Source organism: Pagrus pagrus (genome assembly GCF_965226575.1).
Source record: "Pagrus pagrus genome assembly, chromosome: 3".
NCBI lineage: Eukaryota > Metazoa > Chordata > Actinopteri > Spariformes > Sparidae > Pagrus > Pagrus pagrus.
In genome coordinates this window covers 8,895,086-8,917,385 of record NC_140187.1, presented here as the reverse complement: position 1 = coordinate 8,917,385, position 22,300 = coordinate 8,895,086, and the positions used below count along the sequence as shown (strand labels likewise).

General features: G+C 41.0%; 1 protein-coding gene across 3 annotated transcripts in view; it reads right to left on the bottom strand.

Moving 5' to 3' along the window:
* LOC311254554 (metabotropic glutamate receptor 4-like) overlaps positions 1-22,300 on the bottom strand; it is a 194,667-nt gene that overhangs the window by 8,661 nt on the left and 163,706 nt on the right. For all 3 annotated transcript variants that reach the window (XM_084348389.1, XM_084348390.1, XM_084348391.1), the window contains 2 exons: positions 9,354-9,490; positions 7,106-8,041 (listed from right to left, as the gene is read on the bottom strand). In XM_084348389.1, coding sequence (XP_084204515.1) covers positions 7,106-8,041; positions 9,354-9,490 — 1,073 coding nt within the window. The remainder of the gene's footprint in view (positions 1-7,105; positions 8,042-9,353; positions 9,491-22,300) is intronic.

Genomic DNA, 22,300 nt, shown 5'->3' with positions numbered 1-22,300 from the left:
TAACATGGGCTCGAGCTGGCAGATACAATTTTATTTGAGAATACAAAAGGCTGTTATTACTGGGCTTTACCAGGCAGATAACTGCATTGTCTTCCAGTAAACAGCGCGATAATCATCCAAGTGTGAAAATAAACAATGTTTCTACGTCTTGCTTGTCAACTCCTTCGTATGTCAAAAACACGCCTGATCCAAATCTGATCAGTTAGCAACAAATGCAATCCTGCTCAAACGCCTGACGTTCAAACATCTGGGCTGTGTATTCTGCAACATACTGTAAACTGTCAGTGCAGGCGTTCCTGTCTTCTAAAGGTGGTTTACTATTAAGGAAGCCTTCAAGGTGCAACTATGTTTTTATCACTGTCATCTTGAGATCATGAGATGAGAGTATGTAATGGTCCACTCTTCTGAATCTCATGAAGTCATTTTCTTATAATGACCTTGTTATCTCCAGAAAACAACATGACAGTGACATATTTACCTTGTGATCTCGAGAAAACAAATTAAATTTAACTGAGGTAACACTATGTTTGACTCATGACCATTCAGGGCTTCCACATAATGAACGACTGAGAAACAGAAATATTTCTTCAGATTAAAAAATAATGTGTCTTATTTTCTCTGTAGGATGTGACAGGCAGGTTTCAATTTAAACCTGCCTGTCAATTTAAAAGTGAAAATGAGTGGGTGCAGGATTAAAAAATATATATAGTATTCCAGTAAACCATCTTGACATGCACTGGCGCATTTTCCTGGGCCATGATGTAAGACTCAACTAACACAGGCTCTCACTCACAGGCTTTGTACCTTAAACTATAAATATTTGATATGAACTGACTGTATAATACTATCTCTTCCTTTTGACTGGGTGAGTTTTCATCAGCTGCCGAGTGACCCTCACTACATCCCTGCTGTTTTTTTTACACCAAAGCGAGTAACATTTAGCTCTCCAGATGTGACCCGTGCTTGAATATCTTGTTTGTTTTTATTATTTGTGACTCTCCGCGGTGCTTTCCCTCCAGACTGGCTGCATCTCATCGCAGCCAGTCGTGGTGCAATGTGGGGCTGCTGGCTGGAGAGAACAATGGGAGAATTGAGGCAGTATGAGAGAGGGACATCTGCAGTGGTCCCTCTCCCAGCTGTAGGGAGTGTTCACCAGTGAACTGCTCTGGGCTCACTGCTGCCTAAGGGACCGACTGTTGAACCCAAGCTGTTACTCACTTGAACAGGAAGAGAAAGTTCTGTATTTCAACCCAGAATAGCCGTCTTCAAAGCAACCCTTGCTGTCAATTAATTAAACGTACTGCAAGGAGTTTCTGACTGGTTGTGAAACAGTCTCAATTTAATACTGATGCCTCTATATGACCTACATAGGCAAACGAGACCATCAGCAGGAAGATTGGTTATTTCTGCATGGTTATGCTTAATGCCTGGCACCGGGTCAGATTCCCCACAAAATCAGATGAAAAGATTTATGGAGTGGAAGAGCAAAACATTTTGCAGTTTGGAGTTCATTAGCCAGTTAAAAGGAAGCAGGAGGAGATTTTTCTGAAGGGAATTTAATTTTTGGCATTTTGGGCAGAGTCAGCAAAGAGGAAAGGAAAGGAAATAACTGAAGGACAACAACAACAACAACAACAACATCGAAAAGACAGTGGAGGAAGACAGTGATAGAGCACTGTGGGCAAAAACACGAGTCAACCTCGCTCAGCCAATTAACGGATGGAAAGTAGATGATGACATAAACACATATAAATCTAGGGGTGTAGATCTTTGGCATTCTCACGTTTCGATTTGTCGGGGTGTCCGATTCGATTCAGAGTCGATCTTCGATTTTAAAACGATTCTCAAATCAAAATCAGGTGTGTGTTTGTTAGCTGGTTAGTGTTTGACAGCTGGTCTTGTTTGTTACTGCTGACCACTGCTGAGCTACGTTAACAGTAAGTCGTAACGTCTCATCACGGCATAAAAAGTAATCACACACGTGGCCTACTTAATGTTCGTCTTGCAATGGTAATTACGCCGTCAATAAATAAAAGAAAAGCTTGCAACCGCTGGCTTGTTTGAAGATTAACTTCAACATAACTCTAGCATGTGAGCGCTGTAAATTGTCCGGGTGCTGCACTACCCTCGCACTTTAGTTCCACCTTTTTTGTTCTGTCAACATCACGCTACTAATTAAAATTTAGAAATTGATTTTTGACAATTGTAATATGAATCACGATTCTTACGTGAATGGATTTTTTTTTACCCATCCCTACCTCACTCTCCACTGCACTGGTTGGCAGCATGTCTCAGTGGACCCATTCACACATCCTCCCCCTGGCTTAGCAGCGACGTGCTCTTTGTCCGTGACCCATCATTGGACATGGCAGCAGTGTTTTTATTCTTAATGTGGTACAGAATAGCGCTTCAGTACAGTACAACTACACTAAAGAGTGGCATCACACATTTTTGCCTTTCTGGAGGAAATGTTCCCAGCCTCTTTTTAGTACACTTCACCTTTTACCTTGGACAGGTAATATTTAATTATGGCCCAGCCAGTATTTGATCATCAGTGTATTTTATCATACTGAAAACGAAAACCTCCAATGCCCACTGCACTGCTCAAATGGAGTCCTGTTTTCAGTGTCAGACCAACTCCGGTGTTCAATCCATTAATTTGTTTCCTCCTGATTGCAGTGCACCTGAGCATGCACAGACCGGAGCTCATAAAAGCGAGTTGCTGTGTATCTCACACACCTATCATCACACCGCTATTAGCAGATCGCGCCTGAGGCAAAACATAACATAGGAGAAGCACTGTATGGCATCCTTAATGACTTGACTAGATGCAAGGAAAACATTCTATCAGTACATATATGATGAGAGGAGTCAATATGAATCCCGCATCGCTGCCTACAGAGTGCAGCACAACTGAGCGACTGATATCGTAAGATTAATTTGAGGGTTAATAAATGTAAACAGATTCTATTTTCAACCGGGGACTCTAGAGTGCTTCTGCTTCTGAACGCAAACTATCAAATTCATTTAAACTGCACAATTCCCTCTCTACATTAAGCTTCAGCGTTATTTCTCAGCATGATATGGAATCGTTCAGCAGAGGAGCTTGCTGCATGAGAATTCACTATAATTGCACTCTAATTAAGCTAATAAACAAATAGAAGCCTTAGGGGACGCAATAATAAAGCTTCACGGGAGAATGTCATTTATAAAGATCACAATTCTTTGGCCTTGATTAGCTTCACGGCTTGTTCACCCATTATTGGCGCACCCAGAGGTCAACGGGCAGGACCCAGATGACTGCTGTGCTGTAGGCCTAATGAATGCAAAGACTGCTCTCTTAAGTCCGCGACGATGCTGAGCTCCCTCTGCTCTGTAGCGTCTATCTTCATTATGAATTATTGGGCCCGCGGGACATGAGAATGTGAATAATGCTGTTTATCTTTGGACTGAAAAGAGACAAAGAGAGAAACAGAAAGGATCGGAGGGGGGTGTTAACAGGTAGCGGGGAAGAACATCGAGCCAACACAGTCATGAGCACACTCCTGTCTGACATCTGGTCTCGTTGAACTCACTGCAACTCCCACTCTTTGTCTGACTAGTGCACTAACAGCAGTTTTTTGTCGTCGAGTTGGCAGTGCCAATAGTGTGATGGAGACTTCATAGAGAAATAAACAACACCACTCAATTCATCAGTCCATTCATGCACTGTAAAAGCAGGACCTCTTTGTGTGGGTTGATTGTGTTTGAACTGAGCCTATTGTGCTGAAGCCTCATTCCCATGCATGCTATTGTCCGACGCCTCTCCTCCTGCCTCTGTCTTTGAGGCAGCCGCTGATTTACACCGTTTCTCCAGGTAAGCAGGTGTCACTTCTATTCCTACAGCTCGCATAAAGCCCCGTGATCACACTCCATAGATAGACCAGATGTCCCTGTTTGAATGATAGAGAAAGCCTCCCATGGCATTTGTTACATTTATCCTGGCACCAGATGACAAATAAATGACTGTGCTTGTACTGCTGAGGCAGAGGCCCGCTGTAAACTGGTGATGAGCGCATAGGCGGCGAGATAAGGTAAATCAAGACCCGGAGGAAGTGGAGCATTTAATTGCTCTGAAAGACATGTCAACGTGGGCTGCGAGGCTTTGTGGGGCCTGTCATTTACAGTACGATGATTATGAGGTGTGTTTGCTTTGACATGTTAATTCCTTAAATAAGAACATTGTTTATGTAACAGCGCAGAGAATCACTCACAGGGTTTGTTTTTTACATGAAGCCTCGCACAGCAAAACTGGTTACTTCATTGTTAGGCAATGAAAGCCTTGAAGGACAATACATTTAAGTGCTATCCAATCCGGGTCCCCAAGGCGGGGATGACATCTTTCGTCAGTGCGTTTCAAAAACTGTTACAAATTACTGTTAAAAATCTGTTTTACGATCTGACAACACTATGGTTAAATATACTGCAGGGAGCATTTGACTTGTTATGAAACCGTCTCAATTTAATACTGATGCCTCTATATGACCTGCATAAGCAAACGAGCCCATCAACAGGAACATTTGCTATTTTTTATATATATTTATTCTTCATGCCTGTCACTGAGATTCTCCACGAAATCAGATTAAACTATTTACAGCACAGAGACCGGAAGAGCCTCGGTTTACATTTTTCCAGGCAAAGTTTTAAAGCGAGCAGTACGTCAGCCAGTTAATCAGAAGCAGGAGGCATCTTTGGTGTTGTCAAAGGGGACAGAATCACCACCATCAAAATGTTGTTTTTAGGGACACAGTTAAAAGATTGATGCTGTCTGTTTTCTCGGGGACTCTTAGTCTAAAATCGCAGTCTAAAATAACAAAGTACCTTGTCTCTGACTAGACTAAACCATATTAGAGCGTGAGTTAAAGCAAGTTTTTCAGAGTCGACACTTAAAGGCCGCTTTGGTTATATTATATTAAATACGATTATTCTCTCTCAAATGAGGAAAGAAGAAATGTAGGACATTTCCCTGAAGCAAGGTTTCCATTTTGTGTTCCATTTCATGTCCTACCTTAACAACGCTCAGGGCAATGGTAGAAGTTTTCCAAATGATAAAAGTGGAACTCTCTCCCAGCCTTTGTGTGTACAGCCTTCTACAGGAAATAATAATTAATAAGTGACTAATATATATTTAGAACAGAGCGTCTTGAGGGTGAGAGAAGTTTTTAAGAGCTTGTAAATTAAATTAATGTGAGGTACGAAAGACGAAGAAGAAGAAAAAGAAGAAGAAGAAACCAAAAGTAGGGCTTAACTTACCCTTCAAAGATTTTTATTCACTTCTGTTTTACTATTCAAAGCCATGCTAGCTAATGGATTACCTCATCCTCCAAAAAAGCTGTTCAATCTCCCTGTGATTGTATAATTCTCTTTCATCTTCAGAGAGAGGAGATGGAATGATTAAACAAAGAACTCACTGATATCCATGGCTGCTGTTGACATGCGACTTAAGATGTGCAACACTCGCATTAAAAAATAATGTGGACTCGGTCTGCTTTTTCCGTACAGTGTGTGCTGTGGGTCTGATGATCAAGAACTTACAGTGATGACGGATGACATTTCAGTGCATTTACCTGAATATATTTCAGTGAATGTAACGTATATAAAGCAGCATGCATTTAGCTCAGCAGGTCTGTTATTGTTTTCATCATGTAGGTGCTGTTGCTCAGTTTAAAAGTTAGCATCAGGAGATTTATGGGGTAAAAGGAGGCCAATATGCAGATTCACACTAGTTTAGACTTTGTGGTGTTAACACAACATGCAGGGTGTGAAAATAAGTTATTGCACTGCTGGTCACATCCTGCATTATTAATGTAATTCAATTGGCTGCAGTCATATGCAGATTTTCTGCAATGCTGTAGACTGTAGAGATTATTTTGGGATGTTGAGCGTGACACAATGCACAACTCCGTCCCTCAAGAACGTTTTTCCACAAAGGTAACTATCACAGCCAGTTTTTCCAGGCCAGCATTTTGATGCATTGTTTTGTTTAATCCCAAAGGGGAGGGAGGTAAGGATTAATTTGTTGCATCTGTCAGACCCATGCTGGCACCACTGATAGTGTCCATGCCAGTGTGAGGCTTTTCCCCCACCACTGTCCTCTCTTGTAGCCACTGAGCTTTTGTTACGCTGCCAAAAGAACTCTTTCAACTAGATCTACACATTTCTACTGTGCCATTGTTGTAGCCCTTTGGCTTTTTACCCAGGCTGTCTCCGCTGAATGCGAGTTCCAAGCCAAGCCGCCATTTGGATGTCCCTTTTGGATCCCTCTTGACCTGTAGCCTCCTAGTGCTCCCACTGGATGTGATCCAGGTCCACGGTTCACGAGGTCAGGCACATTGATTTGACATGGGAATATGAGTGTGAGCTTGTGTTTGGGTAAACAGCTCATGGGTCCCTAATTCGCCGTGGCATACAACAGTCACATGCATGTGAGTCACAGTCTTGCGTGCTGCCTGCAGAGTTATTAGAGAATGCTCTCATAAAACTGTGCTCACACTTGTCACAGTTGTTAGTTTATTTAAAATATGAGGCTCTCACATGACATCCCCTTTTTAGTTGTTGTTGTTGTAGCTGCTGAGTTTTATTAACTTCATTTCTAAAATTGCTCATCATGAAAAAAAAGGCTGGTTTAATTTGTAACAACGCATCATATTTTACTTGTTGTGTTTTTATATGTAAAACTTATTCTGAAAAGTCACTAATAGCTACAGATGTAAGATAAATGTAGGAGTCAAAAAGACGTGCAAAGTATCTCACAATTTTACTTAATCACCATTCTTGAGTAGATGTAGTTAATAACTTCCTACCACTGCTAATGTGTAGTTTTGTTTTGTCATTTTTATCTGCACGCTCCTGCAATCATTTTCATTATTAAAACATTCTGGTGAACAAAACAAGAGAACAGAAAGAAACAAAGACAGAAATTAAGAAGCAAAGCAAATTTGATTTGGAATTAAAGAAACTGTTGAGTGGCTGTGAAGATTTGTAAAAACCTTGAAGTATCACTGTGACTTGAAAAAGAAAGGTGGCAGACAAAAGGGAAAAAGTGGTTGTGTAGTTGTAAGCTTACCTTTTCTGTGGATTGTGAGGTGCCAAAGAAGATTGGGATGAATGCGAGCCAAATAATGCAGGTGGTGTACATTGTAAAACCAATGGGTTTGGCCTCATTGAAGGTCTCCGGCACCCCTCTGGTTTTAATGGCGTAGACTGTACAGGTGACCATGAGCAGCATGCTGTAGCCCAGCAGGCAGATCAGAGACAGGTCAGAGATGTCACACTTGAGCACACCGCGGGCCATGGTCGGGTTAGATGTCCTCTGGTCCTCATAGTCAATAATGGCCTTGGAGGGATCAACTCCGAACCAGATGCAGACTCCGAGCAGCTGCACTGAGGCCAGGGTGAAGGTGATGGCGAGCTGGGAGGCAGGAGAGATGAACCTGGGTGCACTGACAGACATGCTGCCCTGCTCAAAGATGCGATAAATGCGGTTGGTTTTGGTGAGCAGGGCAGCATAACTGATGCTCATGCCCAGACCCAAGAAGATCCTCCGGAGGGAACAGATCCCTACATCAGGGGTCGAAATCATCAGGAATGTTGTGGCGTAACAGAGGAAGATGCCAGTTAGCAGCACATAGCTCAGCTCTCTGCCCGACGCCTTCACAATGGGAGTGTCGTTGTAGCGGATGAATGTGACCACCACGAACACGGTGGCCATGATGCCAACGACCGCAATGAGCACGGGGAAGACTGCCCATGGAGAGCTCCACTCCAGTTTAACAATGGGGATTGGAACGCAGCCCGTGTGATTCTCGTTGGGCCGCAAATCAAAGCGACACATCTTACACGTGTAGGTGTCTGCCTGGTACTGATAGCCATCACAACGCTCGCAGTGCCAACAGCAAGGGATGCCCTTCACGATCTTCTTGCGCTCGCCAGGCTGACAGGGATGACTGCAGATTGAAGAAGGGATCTGACGGACACCGCCGGGCCACTGCATCGAACGAACCTGCGAGGGAGGCAAGGGGACACAGATAGACATGAATGGACTCAGAGAGTGAGACAAAGACAGAGGAGAAGAGATTTGTAGAGTATTAAACTGCCCGTGTCCTATAAAGTGGTGGCGTGTAGAGGTGGTGATGCTTTATTGATCCAAAATATCCCTGGCACCCCCGGAGGTCAAGGACAATCTGCCCTGTGGTTACTTGCTGTTTGGGTGTTTGAACCAGGCCTGAAATACCATTCTGTTTGCTCACACGCCTCTTGGTTTTATTTTTTTATTTGAGTCCGGGGGCGGAAAGGGCAAGCTAGGGGTCATATAAATCATTCCTCAAAGACTCAGCAAAATTTACCAGCGGGAGGTCAAATTATCTGAAGGGCAAGACACGAGAGGAAGGAGGAAATCCATTGTTTGCTCTACAGGGAACTGACAATGTTATTCTTTTTTTCTGTTTTGGTAAATAGTTGTTTGTGTTAAAAAAAATCAATACTCAGTTGTCAACGTTCTGAGGAACAAAAGATAAATTCTGTTTCAGGATGCTCCTCTCCTCGGTGGATTTTCCCCTCCTTCTACGAGCACACTTGTAAAGATAAATTAAATTCATCATTTCAAACGGCTCTGCTCCCTTTAATGTTATGTTATCAATTTTATTCAATTGTGGCAGTTCATTCAAAGCCGTTAAAATTTTCTCCAAATGTGCATTCAATTAAGAACTCAAAGAACACTAATTAAATACAGCCAGCTTAAGAGTCAGAGCTGGCGAACGCAGTAGGTGACTACCACAAGCCTCCTTCCTTTTTCTTCCACAGCACATGTTGAAAGAGGTAAAGACGGCAAAGCTCCTCTCAAGCTGCTTCATGTGTTCACTTGTACTCTGTTTTGCCTGCCCTAGGCTTCCTCTTCATTTTGTCAAAACACAATTTGTTTGGTTCCTTTATGTAATTTACTGTTATAATACCGATTCTTCATCACGGCGTCTGCTCGCTGTATTGTTTTTGGAAGTCAGTGATGCCGTCTGGAGAGATGATATTAAATGTGTCTGTCCTTAAGCTCTCATGGCTTTCTTTTCATCACAGTCCGCCCCGTTAATCATTTAAAGCGCCCTCTGGATATTTACACCTTTGAAGATGGCAGTAAGCGCTATCAAATGGTTTGGGAGGAGTTAGTGAGCAAACACACGGTTGCAGAGCTGCAGAATACAACTTTTCAGAGAAGGATTTTCAGTGCAAACACTAATGCGAGCACAGCGCTTGTAGGTTAAATGCAGTCAATCCGTTTGTGTAGATATGTGTGGGCATGGGATAGAAGAGGCGATGCTCACGGTGAGATGGAGTTGATCAGTCCAGTGGCCGATTATTTTGTACTCGGCCGTTCGGTTTCTGATTTGGTATTGGTAGATCTCGTAGCGTCCAGGGGCATCTCCATTTTCATTGAAGAGCACGGGGTTGCCAGCTATGCCTAAATGAGAGAACAATCATCATAATTTACTGCACAACACTGAGTTAATGTACTGAGCATGAATCTGATCTCTGAAAGCAAACCAAGCCAATTAACGACATTGAAAACCAAAATGATCATTGTTAATGTGAGACATTTTCCATTTTCTTCCTTTTAAACAAAAAACATATGTCTCCTTATGAAGACATACAGTATACACCAAGGATTGCATTCATAGTAGACCATCCTTAGGCAAATGATGTAGAGCTGCAACGAGTGGACGTTTAATCAATTAGTTGCTGACCATTAAATTAATCGCCCACTATAGTGATTGTCAATGAGTCGTCTTTTTATTAAGGAAAAAACTCAAAATCCTCCAGTATAAGCTTTTGAAATGTGAATATTTTCTGGTTTCTGTGCTCTTCTTTCTCCTCAGCAAACTGAATTTCTTTGTGTTGAGGACAAAAGAAGTCTTTTCAGGATGTTACCTTGGGATTGGGATAAAGGAGCAACATGTTTCACCATTTTCTGCCATTTTATGGACCAAACAACCGATAGACTCATCGAGAAACGACTGGCATCAATTGATAATGAAAAAAAAATCATTACAGCCTTGATAGAATGTTTGTTCAATACCAACTTCCAAGGCCTTTAACCTGGCGTGTTGTGAAGTGTGTGTGGTATGGGGGTTGGGGTGGTGAATGGGTGCATCGTTGGTTTGATTTTCATGCCGGAGACTGCAGTTCACATCCCATCACAGATGTACAAAGGCGGTCTTCAAGGTTAAAAAAGTATTTTTTTAGATGGCAATTTCATACTGAAATTCCTACAAATATTGACATGAGCTGAGTAACACCTGGTCGCTACTTAGCTCATTTGTCACATTTTTTAAAGAATCTCAGTATCTAAAAAAGGCTTTTTCAACCTTTTTGTAAGAAGAATGACTGGAATTTCCCTTTTTTTAACTTCAATGTTCCCTACGAGCACCTTTATCACACTTTGTTTGAGCTTACTGGTCTTTTTGTTGCCTTTTTTGAATTGCTTTATGAATGTTTTCTGAAGCATATCATTGTTTGTTAACAGCTAAATAACTATTCACTCAAAATGAATTAACTATAAATGTATCATTTATTAATGATGATTATGATAAGTGTTACCGCTAAATTTAACAATACTTGTGTTACCATGTGCAAATATTGTATCAAGAAATCATTCTCAAAACTTGGTGCTCACACTTGGTGCAATTATGAGGACCCGAACTACCTTTTGCAACCAGCTTTGTTTTGCTAGCTACCGAGCAGCATTCATTAAGATGTTGTATTTTGCACTTGCAAGCATCTTTGGACAGTGACAAACTGACTCTGAACAGCTGGAACTTCACAGGAGGTCCAGAGGTTGACAACTGACCTCCTCCTGACTTCACACACACTTTCCTCACCACTCATACAGTCTAATCAAGGTCTTCTCCCCTTTATCATCGTGAAAACAATTGTTATCACAGTGATGAAGATGATGTATTCCTGTGTGCTGTTTTAGGACGAGCTGTAATGATGTGTCACAAAGAAAGCACACCAAAGATTTCTCTGTAAGCTCCCCTGTGGAAACTAGATGAGCCACACTTTTAGTCTGACGATCCATTTAATCATGGTAGAACGTGGAAAGGTTCTCCTCAGAGGGAGAACGAGGGAACTTCATGTCTAATTGCTTTTCACATCAACTTCCACAAACATCCATACCTTCAAACACTGATGAAAGCTGTAAGCCCCTGTGTTTTTCTTGCGCAGCCTGGTTTATTAAGTCCCCCCCAAAACACGAGCATCCCAGTTAAGAACAAAAGCTAAACGTGGCCAATTGCTTCTGATGGATTTCTGCTGATGAGTATTTTTTTTCTTGCTCTTTGTTTCGATGCTTGAGGACGCAGTGCCCTAATCCACATCTCGATGAGTCAGCCCTGCTGGATTACAGCATTACCGTTTTACTCGCCTCGCCTCTGTGACAATACCGCCCACATCACAAAGCAGTGAGTGATCATGGGAGGATTACAGTGACTTCACCAAGCAGAGAGGCATTATGTTTATATAAACATATAAAGCACATCAACACCAGGACTACTGTCATATTTTCTATCTAAGATTTTTATCGTGCCAAGCTTTCCCCCTCTTTCCCTCCAGTTTCCAAAGCTTTTAAAAGTGCTTTGAAGCTCTCTGCCTTCCGCTGTCACGGCTGGGGTCATGTGCTCGAGCCTGTAAGTGCTCACATGGACCCCCACTGCAGCTGAAAGAGGCAAATGGACTCTGAATACCACACTGGTGGCTTTGAGAGAATAATGCAGCATCAGTAGCAGCATTACACTAACGACACAGTGTGATTATATTCAACAGCTTTATGGGTCTTTTGGTAATTCATGCTTCTGATAGATTTACAGCTGTCTTTGTGTGGCTTTCAGCGACTGCACATTTAGGTGAGGAAGATTTAGGTAGTGATTAAAAAAAATATTTCAAAGGCTAATCTGATCTTTATTTTTGGACCATATTATTTATAGATTTTCATCAGCAGTGGTGGTTGTTTAAGGGTGTTTTCACCACCAGCCCAGGATCATTTGGGTTTATTTTTGTTTATAATGCAAATTTTTATTTGCCCCAAACAGCCAGATTACTTAACATTAGCCGTAAGATAGCGAGCAACAGCACACATCGAGGGTGTGTAAGTGTGCGTGTTTGAATTCAGGTCAACTCTCACAGAATTCAGAGACTCCGGTTCTTTCTCTTCTTGTCACCCTCTCCTCTCTGTAACATTACATTCATGAAGTTAAGTTCATTCCCCTCCAGTTTCAGCCAGTAGTCAACTTTACAGCACAGATACACCAAAAACAATGGAGGTCACCTCTGCAAATTGCTCAACATTATTAAGGTTGTTTTCCAATTTCACTGATTGTGTTATTATCTTGGAGTCAGTGTTCGACAGAGTGTCCTATATTCACTCTGAGGTGCAGTTAATTTGATGTTTTTTATATGTACATATATATATATATATATATATATATATATATATATATATATATATATATATATATATATATATATCTTATTTACGTTGGAGCCATCACTTCCCTGTTAATGATGTCTTCAGCTGATCCTGAATTGTTTCAATATTAACTTTGAACATGAATCAGTTATCTTCCTTCTGACGTTTAATAAAGATGTCTGAGATATTACCTCGATGATGGTTCACCTGTGATGAATCAGGTGTACATGTGCTATAAATAGCCACAGCCTTGAGCAATGTTGCTGCTGTGATGTTGATGGAACAGATAATCGGTTAAATTGCACTTTTTTATTCTTTGATGTTCTTCATATCAGCACAAGTATCTATATGCAAAGAGGGTTTCTACATCATCTTTTATGTAAAATTGTGGGAGTTGGAGGTGAAGCCATTTCTACAATGACTGATTAACGAGTACATAAAACAGAATCAATTGCATATTGCATATTTCTGTCTTTGTGCGTACAAATAGTTTTAGTAATGCAATGTTTAGCAATGTCCGCCCCCAGATGGGCCTTTAAAATACATAAAACTCAACCATACATAAAAAACTGTACAAACACAAACTCTGCAAAAATGTTTTTATACAAGAAATAAAGAAAGAACAAGTAACCAGATCGTCAGAGCATCATACCGCTCAAGTGGTGCACATTACGGTAAAACAAATGGAAAAGTCTGCAAAATCTGGCCTTTTAGTCTTTGTTAATGAAATGACACATTAGGGCACTATGGGGAAATATTTGTGTGTGTCTGTCGTCCTCTCTGAGGCGAATGTGTGCAGTGTGTCGTCTTCATTAAGGGTGAAGAGAGCGGTACATTTTGGGCCAGTGTGGTCAACGTTTGAGTTGCAGATGAGGAATTACGCCTGTCATGTGGCACAAACTGCTTGTCTAAACAGTCCTCACACTAGTCGGGGGCATAATGAGTTCCACAGAGGCCTCTGCCACCGCTGCATTGTGCTGTGCACTAATGTGACAAGGTAGCCCGAGGCCACACGTGCACCAGAGGCTACTCGTTTACTCGTTGCTTTGTGTGCTCTCAAAGAAAGGTTGGGGTTAATGGAGGGCTTGTAATTATGTGTAATAGTTAATGACTGTGGTATTGGGCCCTCTTCCACCACACACATACACACCTTAAGAATTACCCGAGTATGATCATTAATCCAACGTGTGTTTGTTCTGCATGGATGCACAACCGGGACACCTTGGTGAATGGCAGCACAGCTTGCTGCCCTCTACACCGGTCATTAACTCTTAATGACCTGTACGCAGGCAAGTCATGCAGAATTTACCACAGATCCACTTCACTTTTGAAGTGTGTGTGTGCGCGTCTTTTCCGCCCCTCTGTCACTGTCATGACATTAGCATGATTACTCAATCACAGCATGTAAGCTTCTGCTATCTACAAGTGCTCTCTAACTGGGCTTTAAGTGTTGTAAGCAAACAAGGGGCATGCTTTGAAAAACAAGTGCAATGCATTTGGGTTCCGGTGCTACAAAGGAGAGAATACAAATAATGCAGATTGTCCCATAGACACCAGTATTCAGTTAATGAGTCTCCTATAATATCCAGCATGAACAAATAAAGGGCAGGTTAAGACACTGAGGAGGGTTTAGCAGTTCTCAATAAGCTAACATGATAAATTCACCATAATGTACACCTTCACAGCACTAATTCTTTTAGTACAATGACGGAGTCATGGCATATTCACCAATTTGCTGCTCTTAGTTTCTCCTTTTCAAACAGAAATACTGTTTTCATTTATTGAATAACTCCAGCTGGGTCTGTTGTGTTTGCAAGTGTGATTCAGTACGACTTCAACTCTTTTGTGAATTTTAACTCTGAGATGCCCTCACAAATAAAGGCTTTTTAACATCCTTGGCTCAGTGCAAGTGTGCCTTATGTTAGCCTTACGTGCTTCCCTTTTCTAATGCCGTTTTTCCAATCACATCTAAAGGCCTAGCCCTACTCGGTTTTGGATTGATTTGGCATTTTCACCACTGTGACTGTAACTGGACAAATGAAAAACAAAAAAAAAAGAAACAACTTAAATTAAGTGAGTAAAAACAGCATTTCTGTTCCACAACACAATTCAGAGCAGTGAGTATGACATGATGAGTAGTGGTGTGGAAATGAACATTATCCTGAATTTATCAAGACAACAGATAACAATGGATGAATTTTCCTTTCATTTTTCCAAGGTTCATTTTCATCAGTTGCTTGTTCAACTTTTGTGATGAAACCATTCAACATTGTGACGTGAAACATAGTGTAACAGTAGCACAAGTCAAGAGAAGTCATGAAGTCAGCAAACTGACTGAGGCCTCATTCATCAAATTAGATGTAGCGTTGTGCCATTAATGTATCCATAAATCAGCAGCTGAAAGACAATCAACTTTTGGAGAACCGCACCCAAACGTCACACTGCATTGTCCAGTCACATAAGCCATCAGACTGGCTGGTCAACAGCATTGTTATTTAGGCTGTTCACACTAAATATATAAAATGACACAATAAATACAGCCTGATGCTATACGTATGATGGAAGTTTTTCATGTTTTCCCATAAGCGCTGGTCTTGCGAATTTGTTGCAGATGGAGGAAGCTTCTATCCCCCTGATTCCACTTGGTACTTTCTCTGCTACCTGGCATGTCCGAAGCTGTTTTGTTCCATTCTCCACGCGGCTTTCTATCCCACTGGGAGTGTTTGAGGAGCATGCGGATGAGCATGAGGGGCGTCATGCCTGCTTGATGTTGTTGACGTGCTCAGACTGTGTTTATTTTGCCATTTTTCCTTGATTTTTGTGCTTCTACTGTGGTTGAGGCTACATAGTTAAATAGTCTAGTTTTGTGTCTGTTTTAAGTGTGTTTATTGTTAACATGTCTGAGTTTGTTGTGCTGTAGATCCCGATATTTTGAAAATTGAGCAGATGCGCTATCTCAATTTTCATAGTGTAGGCTATTACAAAAGAAACAGGGTCACAAAACATGGTGATGCATAACTGATTCAGCTTAAGAAAATAAAGGCCTGTCTTAGTCACTATTTGTTATTCACATAGCCTATCTATTTCTTTTTGTACTTGGAAATCTTACAGTATCTGTACAACAGGTGACAGAAGTAGATACAGTACCATGCTATGATGAAGAGGCTTTGTGGTGAGAGCGGTACATCCTTATCATGCCAAGGTGCTGACAGTCAGATTATTGTGAATAACAGGGCTGGGCGTCAAGCCATTAAAAGAAAAACTGACATTTTGCGTTATTCAAAAACCATGTTTCAAAAACACTCTAGAAGTAACTTTTGAATTGCACACCAATGAAGACTTAGCACATCCTTGAGAAGAGGTCGTGAGCAGTGATGGAAAACCCACAGAGCTCACCTTTATTCCACACTCATAACCGCCGTCCCAGGTGAGCGCAACAGCGTAAAGGCCACAGCTTGTTTGTCTGCAGCAAAGCAAAAAACACTTTCCCTGATGTGATAGCAAGAGACATGAAACACTGTGGGAAGCTTCATTCAATTGTGGCCTACTGAAGTCTAAAAAACTCTTAGATGCATCTGAGGTGGGAACCAGAAAGTGAGAGGCTCTAAAGAGTGTCAAACTGTGCATAAAGATGGGCTGGAGGTGTTTCATTCTTCTGCTTTGTTGGCCGCAGCGCTGGTGGCTGCTGAATGAGCTTAAGAGGTTTCTGATTTGGAATAAATAAACAGCTATAACTTGAGATCCATCTGTGTGAAAAAGCAAGGTTGAGCAAGCGCTCCTGACAGAAATCCTGACCAAGGAAATACTTTTGTCAGATTGCTTTTCATCTTTTCTCAAAGGTTATCTGTCATCAGCGAGCTAACTGTGTCCCCTGGTGAGACCCTGACAGCCCGCTGAGATATCATAGATACATGGCTTTTTGAGCCTGCCAAGGGGTATGACCACTGTGAACTCTTTTTGAAAAGCTCTTAGACATTTGACCTTTATCAGCTGAGTTTCATTACATATGCAACCTAAGACATAATACATTTGCTATGGATATGGTCTGGCTGGACTCTTGAGAGCAGTGCAGCCCTGCAGAGGATGAAATGTGAATTATTTTTAGCAGATGTCCGCGGAAACTGCTGACAACAAACAGAAATCTGTAACAATAGATTCTTGCTGGCTCAGCCTCAAGAATGATTCATCACGACAAAAAAATGACCTACTTTTACATTTTGTTTGTAAGAAAAATAGAGATGATTGCCCTGTGTGCTTACTGGTGCACAACATACTAATATCACACAGCACAGAGATAAATACTGTCTTTGAAAATATATAATACACAGTCCAGGCTTAGCTGTTGTTTTATGTATGTAGACAAGTTCAATATACTGCTGTGTGCTGACGCAATTAGACGCGGAGTGCAGTGTAACCTCAAGGCAACCCCTCTGGTCAGATGGTGTTGTAACATTAATACAGTTTGCTGCCGAGAACAAAATTCAGCTGAAAACGACCAACTGCAATGGAGCTTCAAGTCCCTGCTTCAGGCTGAAAACCTTGTTGAAGCCACTTGTCAAAAAGCACCACTCAGGCCTCACTGTGCAAACAATCTTTTTAAATGTTGATCTCTTTTGGGGGTGTAATGCCAATCTACATACATAAATAAGACTTTTATTTCCACTCTTACAAAGGATATTTAACATGAGTACCTGGTGCTATTGTAATATCTGTTTTATTAATATTGAGAATATTTTATCCATCATACACTGACTTCATTTATATAGCACCTTTAAAAACTGAGTTTACAAAGTGCTTTACCAATCAAGAAAAAGCAGGAAACTCAGGAAGATAATATTACAGAATAAACCCTCAACAGTCAAGCCAAACACAAGGAAGTCTAGTCTAAGGTGAGTTCAAACAAAAGGGCAGAACAGAAAATGTTAGTAAAAACACAAAAAGTCAATAAGTCCATCCAAAACTCCAACCATCAGTACCAAAAGGAGGAATAAAAGCTGCCATGTGTTCCCACAGTGTTTGCATTTAAAACTCAAACTCTGAATTTGATGCCAGGCTCAGGACTGTCTTTAATGTACAAAAAAATTAAATCTATATATACATATTTAGAGATGGAGTTAAACATCAGTATGTGCCAAGGGGAAACTAACATATTCTTCAGTTGACAACTGTATAAACCAAATTTACCCAGACTATCAGATGTAGAAGTTTAAAAAGAGAAGACAGGCGCTGCTTCAAACAGACCATGAGAACCAGTGAACCCAGGAGTGCCTGTTGTGAACAGCAGTCCATCAGTTGTTTTTCACACATGCTCTTGTATTCTGGGCAGCTCCACTGCTGCAGTTGGGGATTTAGGGCATCTTAATGACCAAACAGACTGTTAACTCTTTCCACCTGGTTTCTATCAAGTCATGGGATGTATTTCATTGATAAACTCAGGTTACCGAGGGCAGTTAAATTCCTATTCCCCATTCTGACCTAAACGTACGTACCTGTATACATTGTTAATGTAGTAAAAAACAGAAGAGAGCTTGGTTGCCACAGCAACAACCTCTTAAAAGGAAGTAACCCGATAAGCTAAGTAATAACTTAAACTAATGGCTTGTTGTTATAAGTGAGAGCAATTCTTGAAAAAACTAGAATGGCATTCAGTAGAGTGCATACCTCCATAAAGGCCCAACAGTCCCCTTTAATTCAATCAAGCCTAATCCAATATCAAAGTCAAACCAGCCATAACAGCTTACCTATAATTTAAGCTGATCTCGTTGGGTAAAAGATTTAAAACTCTGCTAAACGTTCGCCTGCTGAGCGTAGTCTAGTTTACTCTCCCCACAGATCTGGATCCGCACCAAAATCTGTCAAATCCGTTTGGATACGTTTCTAAAACCTCTCTGAATCCCCATTATCTCAGCTGCAGGTGGTAGCTGCAGGTTTCTATCCCTAGGATACCCTGTATGAAAACACATTCAAATCCACTAGATCCGGATTGTTTTTTTTTTGGACCTGCATCAAACCGTACTCAGTCATAGATACCAGCCTCCTCTATAAACCTGATCTTTCTTTCTTTTCTTTTTTTTTTTAAATCAAGATCAATGCATTATTCTCTGAGAAATTAACGGGACGGGACAGGCTACCACAAAGAGAAGTTCAGCGGAGCCTATGACACCACCATGACACGTTGGTAGTGTTTATGTTTTTACTCCCACCACCAGAGGAGGGAGATAAAAATTTAAGCGCTGCAGGTTTAATATCAAAATCCGAAAATCAGTTTAAAGTGATATTTTGTTTTTCTTACTTGATATAGTCTGACATTGTGTTAATATTAGCTAATTGTTAATTTGTATTTTTTAACTGTATAAATCATCCAACAGATGTTACAGTAGAGGTTACACCCGGGCTTAATTTGTCCTTCTTCTATTTCCCACTGAAGTTTCTCAAAGATAGCCTGTGTTTCTGTTTTGCAGGTATTTTAAATAATATTTTATGCTAAGATGGCATGTGATTTATGCTTTCCAGTGTATTTTGGTACACCATTACTGTAAACCTCCCCATGTCACCTAGTTTGGTGTCTTAGCCTGCTGCTTTCTGTAGCTGTTTGTAGATCTTTTGGCCATAATTCCATTATTCCCCATTGTAGCTGCCCACAAACAGGAAAGACGAGTCGTCAGGGAGGTGAAGGGACAGTCAAGGAGAGACAGAGAAAAAGAGGAAAGAGAGGACGAGCAAAGTTATTTTAATCCGCTTTTACTACACACCTCTCTGGCTGATTTTGAGTGATTATTGTGAACGCCCTGATTAATAAATAATGCTCACTTTGTCACAACAGTTTTAGTTTTGTTAACTGCTAGCCCCCAGACGTTGTCCACTGTGCTGCAGGCACAGCAAGGATGTTATATTAAATTTTTCATGTGTTCCCTCACTTTTTTGCTCCTCCTGACTTGCTGGAACAGCACCCTGTCTGTGTTCCAGGACCTTTTAATTTACAATTTAAGCACTGGGTTACACGAAGCAGGAAACTAAAGGTCCTGCAGGTTGATCAGACACGTGTCAATTTAAGAGTTGTTTTTTCTTGAAGTCAACTTAACAACGTGGATAAAACCTGCATTGATCTCATCCTGATTCTCACCATTTTAGTGGTATTTTTTCAGTTATTTTAAGGATGCGGGATGCAAGTTGGTCTGACAAAAACAAACTGCACATGTTCTGCTCATGTGTTCAGTAATCAACACCACCTCGGGCAGAATGATTGGGATTGGCTCTGGCAGCAGTGGTTCAGCCCAGGCATGAGTTAGTTTGTACTCACTAAACAGAATAGTAATATATGTCCCGACCTGAACATGCCTCGTGTACAAAACCATTTATTAACTGTGGCACCCTCCCTGTCATAATAAAAATGTCCCTGATCTTCTGTAAGACGAAAGCCTGCACAGCAAAGGAAAATATTTTCTTTTACTTCTCAATATGAATAAAACATTGAATTGACATTCTGCCAATGCAACAAGTAGTTATTAGAATGAAAGATTAGCTTGAAGAGTTAGTGTTCAAATGAATAATTTATCTGTGCAAACACTGCATACTCAAGTCTCTGAGAAAGAATTTTAATTGTCTTAAATTGCTTTGCTTTAAAAAGAAATTGTCTACATAATGAAACTCTGGATCACTGCGCCCAGTGTGAAAGCAGTTAATTTTTAATATGCTAGTCTTGAATGTGAACTTGAGTGATAGCTGGGTATAATGTAAAGCCACGTGGAGGAAATGGAAAGTGGGTCATACAGCAGAAGAAGCAGCATAGCTCTGAGGAATGCAATCTCAGCCTGTTGGTTCGTCCACCACTTCGGTCCGGACTGAACTATCTAACTAATGTTTGATGGACTATAATTCAATTTTGTCAAACATTCATAGTTGCAAGGAGAAAATCCTCATGACTTTGGTGGTTCTCTGAGTTTTCCTGTTGCGCAAGCAGCATGTTGATATTTTCGGCTCAAGGTGAAATGTCTCAACAACTACTGGATGGATTGCTAAGAAATTTGGTGCAAAAGCCAAGTGGAAAAGTGAGTGCAGCCCATCAAACATGTCTCTTTTCTGGACATAAAGGTCGATTAATATGTGACCTTCACTGAAACTTTCTGTATGTAAGTACACCCTTCGCTTCAGTAACTAGTATTCAGCATTAATAACTCATTGCATGTGAAACCTGTTTCATATCAACATAAGGCCTGCATTCCTCCTTTTTCAGACATTTTTTTGCAGATTCACTTCTGTTGGAAGGTCCAATTCTTCAGTTTTGACTTCTTAACAGATGGCCTCACATCTGAACAGGTCCCGAGGCAGTAAATGAAGCTGCAGACCATGACACGGTCACCAATATTGACGTCTTGGGAACAATTTGCTGGGTCAGCCTGGTCTGGACAAGTTGGCAGTAATCTGAAATCTCCCTCATTTGTATACGATTTTCTGAGCAGTGGAATAATTTTTTTCCAGATATTTTCTTACAGCCTTTGCTAGATTTATACACATCTTACCCTTTTTCCTTAGCTCCTTAGAGAGCTCATTGGATTTTGGCATTGAGACAGCACCTGATAACAAATATACCTGTGTATGCATAGCTGTAGTGCTAATGTTAGCATGAAGACCTTAGCATGTAGCTGGAAGCAGTCCTTGTTTTTCCATAATAGTGAAATGGTAATTTCGATTTTTTGAACCTGACTATCAATTGTACACAAACGATGTCAGTAATGTTTCACAGCAAACTGACCCTGGATCTGCCATAAATGATCCAATCACATCTCATATGAGATCTTGTGCGATAGTGTTACAGGCCCAGTAATATTTGTATCGTCTATCGTGTATATTTTGGTAAAACGCTGTTGAGAGCGAGATTAATCTTTCTCTTTCAACGACTGGCAGGTACCAGATAACAATCGATGCTGCCAATCCAGGGGCTTCGTCTTCATAACTTTATAACTTTTGGTGTTAGAAGTGAATGTGTTTAGCGAGCCTTTCTACCTGTGCTCGTGATAGCACACTAGCTTTGCTAAACGACTTTGATACTGCTTGGGTTGGATCTAGATATAGTATATGGCACAAAGTGTAGGGATGAACTGACATTTTTTGAGCACCTGTTTTTTTTTTCTTCCTTTTTCCAGCTTAGCTAGTTAGGTTAAGTGAATTTTTTTTTCTGTTTGGGTTTAGGTAGTTTTCATTGGAGGGATAGTTCGGCTTTTGTTTGTTACTTTGGTTTACCTTGAAGTCTTTTGAACTGATTTACACTCTCCGACTCTCGTCTTTATGTTTCACACCCACACCCCTAGACCGGGGGGGAACACATAGTCTCTTAAAAAGTCTTTGTGACCCCCTTTTAGATAGACATCTCGCAATACTGCTGTGACGAAGACCATTCCTTACGCCTGCTTTGTTTTTTGTCTTTTTAAACTGAATCAACAGCACTGGCATAATGCCACCTCCTTCTGTGATCATTCAACGGTGAGGCAGATAAATGGTGCAACATTCCCACCTTGAACGGGCTGAATACACAGAGCTTGTGTTTCACTGTCCAGGTTTCATTTAAGTATCAAATCATTTCACAAGAAAACTCCAAGGCACTCTCTTCTGAACTAGTAAAATGTCTTTATTGTCACGGCATGACATTATGTAAGACCTCCATGTCCTTACAAAGCTTGTTTTACGTCTTACATGACCATGCCGTGACAATAAAGGCATTGTATTTGTTCAAAAGAGTGTGCGTTACATGTGTATCTCCATCCAAAAAGCACCTCTAACAAACTGAATTTGAGTTCAGGGAGCACTCAT